Source organism: Trichechus manatus, unplaced genomic scaffold, assembly GCF_000243295.1.
Source record: "Trichechus manatus latirostris isolate Lorelei unplaced genomic scaffold, TriManLat1.0 scaffold00043, whole genome shotgun sequence".
NCBI lineage: Eukaryota > Metazoa > Chordata > Mammalia > Sirenia > Trichechidae > Trichechus > Trichechus manatus.
The window spans coordinates 9,399,656-9,414,868 of NW_004443979.1; the positions used below are offsets into that span (position 1 = coordinate 9,399,656).

Sequence of the window (15,213 nt, forward strand, 5' to 3'; positions counted from 1 at the left end):
TAACCAATGTCATAAAACAAAATGTGTACTACTGTTTCATGAGAAACTATTTGTTCTGTAAGCCTTCACCTGAAGTACAATAAAATATATATATAAAAAAAAAATATTCCAGGTGAGGGTAGTATAGTGACTGCAGAGGTATTTATGAAAACTATGTGGCAGCCACTCAAGGGATAAGGCGTACGATTTATTCTTTGCTGGAGGTCTTCCAGCAAGGAATGGCTTGGAAGACATTTGTAAATCATTTCTCCCTGGAATATCTGGTATCGATACATCATGACACATAATAAGAAGAAACTGAAGAGGAAAAGATGGGGAGGAAAAGCAGTTTAAATAAAAGTACAACAAACTAATCTTCCTGATGTTGGCAGATGAGTGGGCTAGGAGAACTGTCGAAAACTACGTCAGGGCTGTTCTCTCGACTATCTGCCTCTTTATCAGATAGAATTATTTTCTTCTTTTATTTATTAATCTATGTAGCATTATGTATACCTTGTGAGCTTGATGAGATCTCAGGAAGTATCTGATAAGAATCTCCACTATACAGATAAGAAAACTGAGGTCAGAGAGGTGGTGTGTCTTTTCTGAGGACATTTTACTATTAGGTGTTAGAATTTAGGAGTGAAATGCTCTGACACATCATCCAACAGTCTTTCCACTGCACCATCACAAATGAGGCCAAAGGCTGAGATTTGAAATGCAGTAAGAGGAGGCATAAGTAGAAGAGTTAACTACTTGTGGTACTCAGCATTCTGAACTGCTCCAAATCCACACACAGGTTATTGAAATGTGTGTGTGTGTTTATTTAAATAAGTATTCAGCACCATACCAGGCAATGTAAATAATACAGAAAGGGCATACGTTACAAAAATACAATCCTATTGCAATTTATGAAGCCCAGGTGGCACAGTGGTTAAGAGCTACGGCTGCCAATCAAAAGATCGGCAGTTCAAATCCACCAGCTGCTCCTTGGAAACCCTATGGGGCAGTTCTACTTTGTTCTATAGGGTCGCTATGAGTCGGAACCGACTTGATGGCACCTAATGACAACAACAACATTACAATTTATATTATGAAGCACATGGCAGAGGAGCAGATATCCATATCCCTCTTGTTAACAAGTTTTAAAATCTTAATCAATGCTTTAAGTCTTTCCTAAATATTCAATAGTCAAATGAAAAAATACATGAATATTTCAACAACCATTTAAAGATTAGCTTTTCAGTAAATTTGATGTCTGTTCAATGGATCAGCTTAAGACTCTGTAGGAAAGTGTTACAAGGGTTTATAGGGGAAAATAAGTTATAGAGAAGGCTTAGAAACCCATAGAATTTTTTCTCTTACTTTATGAACTATCATTATAGTAAGGAATTCTGAATGCTGTCATTTCCACTGCAGTAATGGAAAAACAAAAAACAAAACCAAAGCTGTTGCTGTTGAGTCAATTCCGACTCATAGCAGCCCTACAGGACAGAGCAGAACTGCCCCATAGGGTTTCCAAGGAGTGGCTGGTGGATTTGAACTGTCAACCTTTTGGTTAGCAGTTGAGCTCTTAACCATAAAACCTCCTCCTTTATATAGCCACCTAGCAACTTCATTTCTGCCCTCCAGGGACTCATAATCCTACCAACAGGTACAGAAGAGTAGACCAGGAAGGAGGGAAAGCTTACTAGAAAACAACAGGTGGCAGAATGAGAGGGGTAACAGGCTAACAGTTATAGCTGGAGAGGCATAAAAGGGCCTGAAGGTGTGGGGAATTAGTGAGAAGCAGTCTGGGCTTGAAAGTATCTTTGAGGGGCTAGATCTGAAGGAAGTGAGAGTATATTCCAGACATATAATGGGTTAAAGGGTTTTTCTCTGAGATGGTCGGAGACCTTAACTATTCTGTATATTATTGTCCCTGTAGATAAATATGGATAAACTTTCTGAAGAGCCACCTTACAAAAAAAAAAAATTTAAAACACAACCCAATGGATAAAGAGACTTCTAGGGAGTCAGTGAAGGATAAGTAAGGGTTCCTAGGGGGTTTGACCAGTCAGGAGGCCATGTCTATGAGAGCCCTTTCTCCATTTTCAGCTCCTCATTCCCAATTCCAACCGCTTCGTTACTGGAGGCCCCTTCTCCAGTTCAGGGAGTCCCCTCTGGGAACCCGTGACTACATTAAAAGGACGAGTTGTATCCTTAACCCTCTGGTGATCTGTGGGACAGAAAGCTCCCACCTACATTTTATGCCTCTGGAGTTTCTTGGGAAGCTGCCTTCCCTCTTATAGTGCATGCTACTGCAAGGCTAGGGCCTGTATAACTGTTTGAAACTGAAGAAATAGGCATGTGCTGCAAATAACTGTTTTTACAGGGTATTGTATTAGATAGAACATCCTGGAGGTGTGGTTTTGCAAAACTTTTGTCTCTTTTAGTGGGAGATAAGCTTATATTTCCATGTTTGTGTGTGTTATTTGGAAGTTGTATTACTTGCAGTGATTCTATGTTCACGTAAATACCTCATTTTCAGGGGTCATTCATTGTATGTACCTGTGATCCCACCAGTCATACCCCAGAGTCCATAGGGACATAGGTGTCCCACATATTACCCATAATACCTACCAAAAATTTAGACACACTCAATGATTCAGCCATGCATTCCATTACTCAACATATGTTATCAAAAGAAATTCAAAGCAGAAAATAATTTGGTCACCAAAGGGTTTTAAGTTGGGACTCCGAATTATTTTTCCCAAAACACTGTTAGACACAACAGTCTGTAGCACTATGCACTTTCTGTGATCAGTAATCAGTGTTTCTGATACATTTTTAGGGTTAAGCGTACATTTGTGAGCTGTTGGTTAGAATGGAACTTCCATATGTAAGATTGTTTCTCCATGAGGTATGTTTCAAATTCTAAATAACTGACTTACAAAACTGTACCAACCATTTATAAGTTAGAGAATTACAATATTGCCAACATAATTCAATAACGCCATTATAATTACACATTTACTTTATTATATAAGTGAATGTCAATCTGTTATTATGCAGATTTGGGAAATTGAACTTTCTAGGTTAGTTAAATGAAAAACAGTTGCAGAATATAATTAGTGCCTATAATTATAGCAATGTATCAAAACATATTATTAGTATTCACCTGGTATTGTGGTGGCTGCTATAGTGCAACTGCATAATAAAATCAACACATTTAACTTCAACTTTTAGAAGATTAATTATAACAGAGAATGTTTTGAAATTCCTGGATCTCTAAGAGATCTTAATTTTTAACTACCTAAAACCAATAATTCACTCTATACCTCCCTTATTTAATATTTAACGTCTGTCTTTGCCCACAACAGAAACTCATTCATAATTAGAATATCAAAACATGTTTTCTAACAAGTCCATTAAGCTGCTCGTGGACTTTTGAAAATCATTTATCCAAAATATGTGTTTTGTTTATTTAACACGATTTGAGTTTTCCTCAAAACACTAATTAATCCTTCAATTAAGTGCTGTAAACAGTGTAGACAATGTAAATTTCAGGTGCCATATTTTATAGACATGGCAAACATGTAGACAAAGATTACAGAAAACAAGCAGAACTGATCAGGAAGGCATTTTTGCATATGGACAAAGAACTGATGCTTCCAGAGGTTGTTACAACATATTGAACAGGTATTTTCACATATATTTGCTTATACTGAGAGAAGTGTCCCCAAGTTAGCAAACAAATTGATGACCAGTATTTAAAATATAGGCTTCAAATCACAGTACTCATATCACAAAACTCAAATTCAAGTTATAAACAGTTTTTGTCTATAGGAGAAGTTATTATTATAGCTGGCAGAGCAAATCTCCTTATTCAAAAAGCCTTCCACTAATGAAGTATTCTAAAAAGGCAAAGAAAGGTTACACACAGGATTGCACTATACTAACTTAAAACACAAAACCAAAGCAATTCATCATTTTCTGAGACTGTCTTCATACCATGCCTCATCCTCACTTTCCCCTCGGCTACTTCCTATGCAAAATAACATCGTATGGTCTTACCTAGAACATCAAGATCGAGGGTCCGTGCCAGTTTCCTTGCACCATCAGCACCAAAAATGTGAGTTTTGTGTTTACATTTTGGACACTGGAAAACACTCATGTTTTGAACAAGGCCCAGAACCTAGAATCATAAAACCATATTTAAATAAAAATATAATTAAATCAGATCTCAGTACATTATTTCATCAAGTTTTTACTGAGTGTCTACTAGGTTCAGGTAATATGGTGATAAGACATGGTCCCTGCTCTCAAGGAACTCATACACTAGTGGGAAAACAAGACATACATAATTAACTTTGATAATGTGATAAATGTTAAAGGGAGATGAATAAACAGGGACCAAAAAATTCTGCCTGGGAAGAATAAGAGGAATCTCTGAGCTGCCCATAGAGAATTGTTTCTTCAGGCTGGGGGTGAGAAGAGGGGATGAGGTCTATAGCGGGAATTCCAGGCAGAAGGAGGACTACAAGTCAAGGTGAGGAAGCATAACTGTGTGAGGCCTATTTGGGCTGCAACCAAGTAGGTGGTCAAGGCAGAAGATGGTTTGGTAAAAAAGGTGAAGGTCAGATGGTGAGGGGCTAAATACCATCCATGCATTTGAAGCTTTCTTCTTCATGCAACAGAAAACCACTAACATCTTAAATATTAGGAAGACAGAAGAGGATACACAATCAGTGTTTTAGAAATTCAGTGCTGATGGCAATATGGAGAAAAATAATCAGAGAAAACAGAGGAAAATAAATAGTTAAGAGGCTAACTGTGGGCAAAGTCTCATGGTAATAACAGTTAATACATACCAAGTGCTAATTATATGCCAGGCACTGGAATAAGTGTTTTAAATGTACTATCTCATTTACTCCTCGCAGTAACTTTATGAGATGGATGTTTTATTATCCTCATTCTATACCTGAGAAAACTGACACAGCTAACAAAGGACTTAAACTTGGCTCTTATCAGAATGTTATCATTTGAAATAAAATTTTAAAGTCTCATAGAAAATGCTCATCTCTTTCTTTGAGTTTCCCCAACTTCTGGCACAAAAACAGATAAACATCTGTTGAATAAACAGACAGGCTCTGCAAATATAATCCTTACTCATGTTCCTTTTAATCCTACTTTCTTATTGATGAGAAGCAGTGGCTCTCTTCCAGAATAAAAATGGGAAACACTCTACTATCACAGTCGTAGAGATAACAATATCTGCATGATCCTAAGAATTTCATCAATAAGATTATCGGCATAGGAGATGTCTCTATTAGAGCATTCACATTTTAAATAAAGAATAGCATTGATAGTCCACAATGAGACATAGAGACAACGAAGTGATCAAATTTGTTATTCTTTCTGAAAAGAGGAACAGGAAAGACTAAAGCTGCCCACAACACATGGAAATGAAAACTAATAGTGAGGGACATAAATTTGTAGCTAAGCATTTTCCAAGCATCTAATATATGCCCCTTTTGTTGATGCAGAGTATCATAAAAAATAAATCACACTCTGTGTTTTGGTAATTCTGTACCATCTCTAGAATGTTACACAAAAACACAGCTTAATATCATACAGCTTATGTGCTTATTCATTGTGTTTACATAATATACTCATTGCTTGGGCAGTGTTACTATCATTTATATTAAATGGGATCTATCTCCTGACTGTAGGGTTCTCAACTTAAACATAAAAATATCACTCAAGAAACGGGAAAAGGAAAAACACTTAAAGAATGTGAAAATTTAGGTGAGGGTGCATTTTAATCCAGAGAGAAGGGAAAAGCATCCTACCCTGGAATCTCTTAGATTCTCCAGGACACCAGAGCACACAGTAACAGTAGTTTGCGTGATTTACTTCTTCTTATCAAATTGTTCTCTACAGACTGCATAAATGTCTCAGACATGTTCTCTATAGACTACATAGGTATCACAGACATAAAATATAAAACTGTAACCAAACAATATTTACTGAGCTCCCATCATATGCCAGGAACTGGGTTAAACACAGGGAGTGGCAAATGGTCATGAACAAAGCAGACATGATTCTTGCCCCCTTGGAGCTTGTGTTCTAACTGTATAAAAAGACTGAAAAAATAACAGTGCAAAAATATGCTTATAAACTAGAACAGCTTCTCTGGAAATAGAGTACAGGATATTATGAGAGTGTAAAACAGACAGGACCAAATCTACTCTGGAAGTCGGGGGTGGGGGGAGTACATTCAAAACAGAAGGAGGGAACATTTGTCTTCTTACAGGAACTGAAAGGCTCATATGGTTAAAGTGTGGTGAGTCTGGAAAGGTAGGCCTTTTCTGGGTTATATAATTAAGAAATCTGGATTATATAATGCATACAAAGAGAAGTCATTAAAGGGTTTTAAGCAAGAGAGACCATTATACCTGCATTTGTAGTAGACTCATTTCTCAGGATAGCAGGGTTTTAAAAACAACATGGAATAAGGGAAAAAATTAAAATGGCTTGTTTTTGTGTGTCTTTGTTTTCTTTAGACAAACAAACACAAAACCAGTGTTGTGTTCTCCAAAATCAGTCACAGGAGATGTAACCAGTCTCTCTCTATATATACATACATATCACTGGCTCTGTTCTCTAGAGAGCCCTAACTAAGACCTTAGACAGCATTTATTTCTAGAATTCTCTCATCTTAGGAGGTCCCTACACTTATAACGTTTTACTTGATAAAAAAAGAGTTGGTTTGGAAATGGAACAAAAGGGAACAGAACAGACCAATACATTAAAGTCACTGATTTACAATGGAAATGACACCACAGTGTATACTAATTAGATATCCATATGGAAAATAATGAATCTTGACCCTCTACCTCCCACCATACATAAAAATTAATTCCAGATGGATTGCTGAGCCACACGTGAAAGGTTAAACAATAATGCTTCCAGAAGAAAACAAGATAATATTCTTATAATCTTACAGGATGCGTAAAACCAAAGATTTTTCTAGCAGGACACAAAAAGACACTAAACATATGTAAATTTTTTTTGTTAAATTGGACTACATTCAAATTAAGAAATTAATCACAAGATACTATTCAGAGAATGAAAAGGCAAGCTACAGAGCAGAGGATGACATCTGTAATACATACATGTAACAAAGGACTTTTATCCAGAATTATACAAACACCACCAACAAATCAATAAGAAAAAGACAATTAAAAAAAAAAAAAAAAAGCAACGTGGAAAAAACTTAACGGTACTCCACAAAAGAAGATATCCAAAGACCGAAAAGGGAAGTACTCAACTTCATTAATCGTCAGAGCAGTGCAAATTAAAATTACAATGGCATAACACTCATTTACCATACATTTATCCTCAAGACTTCATTGATGTTGTTATTGTCAGGTGCCACCAAGTCGGTTCTGAGTCACAGCGACCTTACATATAATAGAACAAAATGTTGCCTGGTCCTGTGTCATCCTCACAATTGTTGCTATGTTTGAGCCCACTGTTGCAGCCACTGTGGAAATCCATCTTGGCGAGGGTCTTCCTCTTTTGCACTGACCCTCTACTTTATGAAGCATGATGTTCTTCTCCAGATGTTAGTCCCTCCTGGTAACATGACTATATTAGGATAAGTGAATGTCTATATGACTAAAATCAAAAAGACAAAAAATACCAAATATTGGTGTGCACATGGGAACAACTAAATCTCTCATACACTGCTGGTGGGAGTATAAATTGGTACAATCATTTTGGAACACTGTTTACCAGGTATCTACTTAAGCTAAACGTATGCATACACTATGGCACAGCAATTCTACTCCTGCTGTTGTTGTTAGGTGCCATCAAGCCAGCTTTGACTCATAGTGACCCTATGTACAACAGAACGAAACACTGCCTGGTCCTGCATCATCCTCACAATCATTGTTTTGTTTGAGCCCACTGTTGCAGCCACTGTGTCAATCCATCTTGACGAGGGTCTTCGTCTTTTCTGCTGACCCTCTACTTTACCAGACATGATGTCCTTCTCCAGGGACTGGTCCCTCCTGATAACATGCCCAAAGTATGTGAGACGAAGTCTTGCCATCCTCGCTTCCAAGGAGCACTCTGGCTGTATTTCTTCCAAGACAGACTTGTTCATTCTTCTGGCAGTCCATGGTATATTCAATATTCTTTGGTAACTGCATAATTCAAAGGCATCAGTTTTTTTTGATCTTCCTTATTCATTGTCCACCTTTCACATGCATATAAGGCGATTGAAAATATCCTGGCTTGAATCAGGCGTACCTTAGTCCTTGAAGAGATACCTTCACTTCTTAACACTTTAAAGAGCAGCAGATTTGCCCAATGCAATATGTTGTTTGATTTTTTGACTGTGGCTTCCATCGGTGTTGACTGTGGATCTAAGTAAAATGAAATCCTTTACAACTTCAATCTTTTCTCCATTTATCATGATGTTGCTTATTGGTCCAGTTGTGAGGATTTTTGTTTCCTTTACGTCAAGGTGTAATCCATACCGAAGGCTGTCTGATCTTCATGTAAGTGTTTCAAGTCCTCTTCACTTTCAGCAAGGAAGGTTGTGTCATCTGCATAATTGTTAACGAGTCTTCCACCAATCCTGATGCCACATTCTTCTTCTTATAGCCCACCATGCATCTGTTAGTTTGTCGCACTGTGGTGGCTTTCATGTTGCTGTGATACTGGAAGCTGTGCCACCAGTATTTCAAATACCAGTAGGGTCACCCATGGTGGAGCTTCCAGACTAAGACAGACTACGAGGAAGGATCAGGCAGTATACTTCTGAAAAAAGTGGCTAGTGAAAACCTTATGAAGAGCAGCGGAACACTGATACAGTGCTGGAAGATGAGCACCTCAGGTTGAAAGGCACTCAAAATATAACTGGGGAAGAGCTGCCTCCTCAAAGTAAAGTCGACCTTAATGACATGGATAGAGTCAAGCTTTCGGGACCTTCATTTGCTGATGTGGCACGACTCAAAATGAGAATAAACAGCTACAAACATCCATTAATAATTGGAACGTGGAATGTACAAAGTATTAATCTAGGAAAATTGGAAGTTGTCAAAAGTGAAATGGAATGCATAAAAGATATATTCCTAGGCATTAGTGAGCTGAAACAGACTGGTATTGGCCATTTTGGATCAGACAGTCATGTGGTCTACTATGCCGGGAATGACAAATTGAAGAGGAATGGTGCTGTGTTCATCGTCAAAAAGAACATTTCAAAGTCTATCCTGAAGTACAATGCTGTCAGTGATAGGATAACACCCATAAATGAGTCAATACAACTACTATTCAAATTTATGCACCAACCACTAATGCCAAAGATGAAGAAATTGGAAGTTTTTTACCAACTTCTGCAGTCTAAAATTGATCAAACATGCAATCAAGATGCACTGATAATTACTGGTGATGGGAATGTGAAAGTTGGAAACAAAGAAAAAGGATTGGTAGTTGGAAAATATGGCCTTGGTTTGAGAGAAACGATGCCAGAGACTGTATGATAGAATTTTGCAAGACCAACAAAATTATACTCTACTCCTAGATATGTACAAACAGAAATGTGAACACAGTATTCACTAAAAGACATGTTCAAAAATGTTCAGAATGGCACTAATCATAAAAGTAAAAAATTGAAAACTATTTGATTTGTAATTTTATAAATGTCCACCAACAGTAAAACGGATAAATAAATTGTGGTATAGTCACACAATGAAATGCTACCTATAGCTACAATCACAGTATGAGTAAATCTCACAAACACGGTTGTAAGCAAAATAAGAGAGACACAAAAAAAGTATTTACCATATGATTTCCTTTATATGAAGTCCAGAAACAGGCAAAATGAATCTATGGTTTCATAATTTGAGTTCCCCTTTGCAGGTAATGACTGGGAGGCAGCACAAAGCGGGAGCTTCAGGGTGCTGGTAATGTTTTATTTCTTAAAAATAAATAACCAGTATGTTCACTTTTAAGGAGCCCTGATGTCACAGTGGTTAAGTGCTCGGCTGCTAACTGAAAGGTCGGCAATTTCAACCCACCAGCCGTTCCACAGGAGAAAAATGTGGCAGCCTGCTTCCTTAAAGATTTACAGCCTTGGAAATCCTACAGGGCAGTTCTATTCTGTCCTATAGGGTTGCTATGAGTCAGAATGGACTCGATGACAGTGGGATGTTCACTCTGTAAAAATTACTTACGATTTATGCCCTTTTCTGTATGTATGTTCTACTCTAATAAAAAGTTTAAAAACAAGTAATAGTCATGTGAAGAATATAGCAATAACAAATCGCCAAAAAGATGATATACTAGACATCTTGTGAAACTACATACAGAAATAACCATCTGTTTTAAATAGAAAATATTCTACAAAAACAAAAAAGTAGTAGCAAAATTAAGAAGAGATCCTTGGGAGGAACAATCTCCATTTTTCCTACATGGCACCCAAGTCGTTTAACACCCCAAGCAAAGATGTAACATAACAGCCTAGACTCCAGAGAAGCTCTGAAATGGTAGGGCTCTAGACTTGCAATGTTCAATAAAATGCCACTAGTCATACATGAGCACTTACAATGTGGCTAGTTCAAACTGAGATGTGCTGTAAATGTCAAACATACACCAGATATTGAAAATTTAGTATGAAAAAAGAAAGAATGTAAAATATCTCAATAATTTTTTCCATTTATCACAGTTATTCTTTATTTTTTTAATTTTCAAACTTATTCATTGAAGAATATCATCCATATACACAAAATGGTGCACAAGTCATAAATATGGCTGAATGGATTTATCATAAACTATGTCCATGTTTTATCATGACTCTGTTAAGAAACAAAACATTATCATCAGCCTAGAAGTCTCCTTGTATACTCTCCAAAACGCTTTCCCAAATGTATATACTAACCTGATTTTTAACACCGTAAAATGATTTTATCTGTTTTTTAATTTGATATGAATGGAATCATGCAATATCTTCTTTTGTGTGGTTTACCACGTAGCTGTAGTTTATTTTCATTGAGTCCTAAGATTTTATGATGACTATATCATAATTGGAGTCCTGGTGGCACAGTGGTTAAGAGCTCGGCTGCCAACCAAAAGGTCAGCAGTTCGAATCCACCAGCTGCTCCTTGGAAACCCTATGGGGCAGTTCTACTCTATCCTACTAGGTCATTATGAGTCAGAATTGACTTGACGGCAATGGGTTTGGTTTTTGGTATTTATATCATAATTAAGGAGACCTGGTGGCATGGCTGCTAACAGAAACAGAGGTCTGAAGTTCGAACCCACCAGCTGCTCTGAGGGAGAGAAATGTGGCAGTCTGCTTCTGTAAAGTTTACAGCCTAGGAAAACCTATGCGGCAGTTCTATTCTGTCCTATAGGGTTGCTATGAGTCAGAATTCGATTAGATGGCAATGGGTTTGATTTTTTTGGTTTTATATTCTAATTAGGAACCCTGGTGAACACTGGTTAGGCGCTCAGCTGCTATAGGGTCTCTATGAGTCAGAATCCACTTGATGGCAATGGGTTTTATATCATAATTATCTTACGAATCCTCCTGTTTGATCATTTGGGTTGTTTCTCGTCTTTGGCTACTATATGTAATGCTTCTGTTAACATTTTTATACATGCCTTTTTTTGTTGGTTATTAGGTTACACATATTTAGCTTCAGTAGATAATGCTAAAGTTTTCCAATAAAGTTCTACCAATTTCCACTCCCACCAGCAACGTACGAAAATTCCAGCTGCCCCAAACTCTCATCAACATTTGGTATTCTCAGTCTTTTCTAATTTTTACAAGTATGGTGAGTGTCTAGTGGTATCTCATTGTGCTGGGTTGTTCAACTGTCAAATTGTTTATATTGGAACTATATTTCCTAGAGTCCTCTTCCCTGTATGTCTCCTGGTTAAGGTATGGCAGAAGTGAAATGGCATGAAATTTGGGATGTGGAAGTGAAACAACAGCCATTACACTATAAAAATTTTCATTGGTTAAAGTGGTGAAAAACAGATGGCAGAGGCACAGGCATGTTCCAGTGTGTCCTTGCTCTTCCCAACTCTGTGTCCAGGTGTACTTTGCATTGTGGTTTTAATTTGTATTGCCATAATTTAAATGAGCTTGAGCTTATTTTTACATGTTTACTGGTCATTTGTATATTTCCTTTGTGAAGTCTGTTCAGATCTCTTGAATATTTTTTTCCATTGATTATCTGTGTTTTCTTATTGAATTGTAAGAATTCCTACTATGGCTGAATATAATCCCTCTGTTGGTTGATTCTCAGTAATTTTTGTATTGATTTCATGTGGAAATGATAATATATTGAGTTAAATACATTATTAAAATTAACTTCATTTGTTTCTTTTTACTTTTTTTTTTAACCGTTGTAGTTTAAGAGCAAGTTTACAATTCAAGTTAGTCTCTCATACAAAAATTTATACATACATTGTGATGTGACTCTACTTGCTCTCCCTATAATGTGACAGCACACTCCTCCTTTCTATCCCTGATCTCCCATGTCCATTCAACCAGCTCCTAACCCTCTCTGCCTTCGCATCTCACCTCCGGACAGAAACTGCCCATTTAGTCTCGTGTCTACTTGAGCTAAGAAACATACTCTTCATGAGTATCATTTTATGTCCCACAGTCCAGTCTAATCTTTGTCTGAAGAGTTGGCCTTGGGAGTTGTTTTAGTTCTGGGTTGACAGAGAGCTTTTTACTTTTTTTTAATGTGGCCACTAAAAACTTTAAAATTACACTGTGGCTCATATTATATTTCTATTGGACAGTGTTGCTTGAGACAATTAAAAGCTGACAGTAGAACCTATTTTGGTAATTCTGCTATCTAATGTTTTGTTAATGTCCTCAAAATGCACAAAAATAGTTATCAGGGTCCACAGGTTATTAACATTTTTAAAAACTGAACAGAAATGGAACATTTACCTTCAAGACTAGAGAGTACAGATAAACTGTCAAGTTTCTTTGCTTTTAGTTGGACTTACATCAACCAAGTGTGATAACACTCATACATATTTATTTCATTCTGTTCAGAAGCTCATACAATGGTTTTATACACACACACACATGCACACCCTCACATACACATATTTATATTTATTTAATTAGAAATGAAAAAACATATTAGTTATTACTTAACATATACAGACTGACTGTGTGGCAGACAACTCCTTCAAAACATGGGATTAGTTGGGGGAAAATTTAAAAGCGAGACTTAAATATTAATAAACTTGAGAACCATTGCCCTAGTTCATTTAAAAGCAGTCCCCATTAATCAACGAGGTTTTGAACATTAACCAATGAGGTTTTGCAATAAAGAAAAATATTGGAATATGTATAGTATTATGCATAAAAAATTCTTCTCTCCCAAATAGGAAATAATTCATATTCACATGACTCCCTCTCCCCAAAAAAAGCCTTACATCTTGTGACTACGTTATATATTGTTAAGCTATTTGTGTTTATTGTAGAGCTATTTTGTGTATCCTCTGATGGCAGAAACATTAGAAAGCAGATACTCTGCCACAGCTTAATTTGCATAATACCATTGAGATGCAGCTGTAAGCACGCTAAATCATTTTTTAACGTCTCATCACAGTATAAGGTCCTTTTTTCTTTTTGCCTCAGCTATTTTAATGAAAGAAAGCAAATATTACATGTCTGCTGAACACCAGCCACCACAAACCTTTTACATGTTATTCTTATGTTACTCCAATCCATCATTGACTCAGAAAGGTGCTTCTTTTATTAACTTTTAAAAAATTGACTCTCCTGAAATATCAACATTGCTCTGAATATTGGATTTTTGTGTCTAAATGTACTGAACTAAGCAAGCTCAAAAGGCCCCAGTTTTAGTTTCTTCTTGGCATTTTAAACCCAGATTCAGGAAAGTAACAAGCAAGATTTTGAAGCTACTGTATACATAATCCAATTTCTCAAGGTTACAATCAGGTTAAAGTCTTGCTGGTTGGAACCTGTCACAGGATTAAAAGATATGATTTAAGAAAAAGTGAAGAGGAAAAACTCATTGTTAAATAGAGAAGGAATAATAATAACTAATATAGATTGGCTTCGTAAGTGCTTTTCAGTTTTCTGTTAGCCTCCAACCAGTTTTTGGTATATTCCTTGAAGCCTGTATACTGATACTATAATTTAAAAAAATGAGATGGGCATTCTTGAGTTCTCTTTCAGAAGTAGTACTCTGACGTAGAAAGAACAATAAACAGGGAGGCCTGAGTTCCTGCTCTCCTCAGGGACCAACCAACTGGCTGTGAGGTCCATGAGCTATAACTCAACTTCTCTATGCCTCGAGTACTTCATGCCTAAAATGAAGATTTATGTATCTCTGAAGTCTACTGCTATAACCAAAACATTCAGAGCTGTACCTTCCATACCTTGTGCTAAGGGCTATGCTAAATACTGTATATATAACCTCATTTAACTACCATAATGACCTATGAGATGGGTATTATTATCCCTGTTTTACTGAAAGGAACACTGAAACACAATTATTTGCTCAAAGTCACACAGTTAGTACATGGCAGAGCCCAGACTAGTTGGGTAATTGGTTTGTATGTGGATGTCACCAAATAAGATGACAAGTACATGGACTAGAGGATTTTGTGTATGAAACTAGGTAGCCGGAAACAAGGACAAGCCAATATAGTTCAGTGTAAACAGCACAGGCACAAGGCAGGCCTGATTTGAATCATTTTCACCACTCACTGATACAGATGATTCTTGGACTTCATCCCCTTCTCCAAGATGCTAGGCATAGAACTCGCCTTCTCCTTATCACGCTCATTATACCTCTTTTGACTCTCAGTAGAATCTATGGCTCTTTAACTCCTCCCTGTTCTTCCAATTAATTAGTTTCCTCTGGCTTCACTTGTCCAACTGAACAATCAGAACCCCAACGGTAAGAGAATTTGATGAAGATTCCTCTTGAATCCTAGAATCTCTTACCCTGTGATATTCCATGATGTCTGCAGTACAAAAACTCAACTCTGGATTACCCTCATAAACAGCAGTTAAGAGTGTGGACTCTGGAAAGCAAATTGCTTGGGATAGGAGCCTAGATGTCCCCTAAACTGATGGGTAACCTTATGCAAGTTATTTAACCTTCTGTACCACAGTCTCCTCATCTATAGTAGGGAAAATAGTGGCATCTATCTCATAGGATTGTTGTATAG

General features: G+C 36.9%; 1 protein-coding gene across 2 annotated transcripts in view; it reads right to left on the reverse strand.

Moving 5' to 3' along the window:
* Positions 1-15,213, reverse strand: part of NUBPL (NUBP iron-sulfur cluster assembly factor, mitochondrial) — a 291,711-nt gene that overhangs the window by 10,608 nt on the left and 265,890 nt on the right. For both annotated transcript variants that reach the window (XM_004376551.3, XM_023731482.1), the window contains exon 9: positions 4,036-4,156. In XM_004376551.3, coding sequence (XP_004376608.2) covers positions 4,036-4,156 — 121 coding nt within the window. The remainder of the gene's footprint in view (positions 1-4,035; positions 4,157-15,213) is intronic.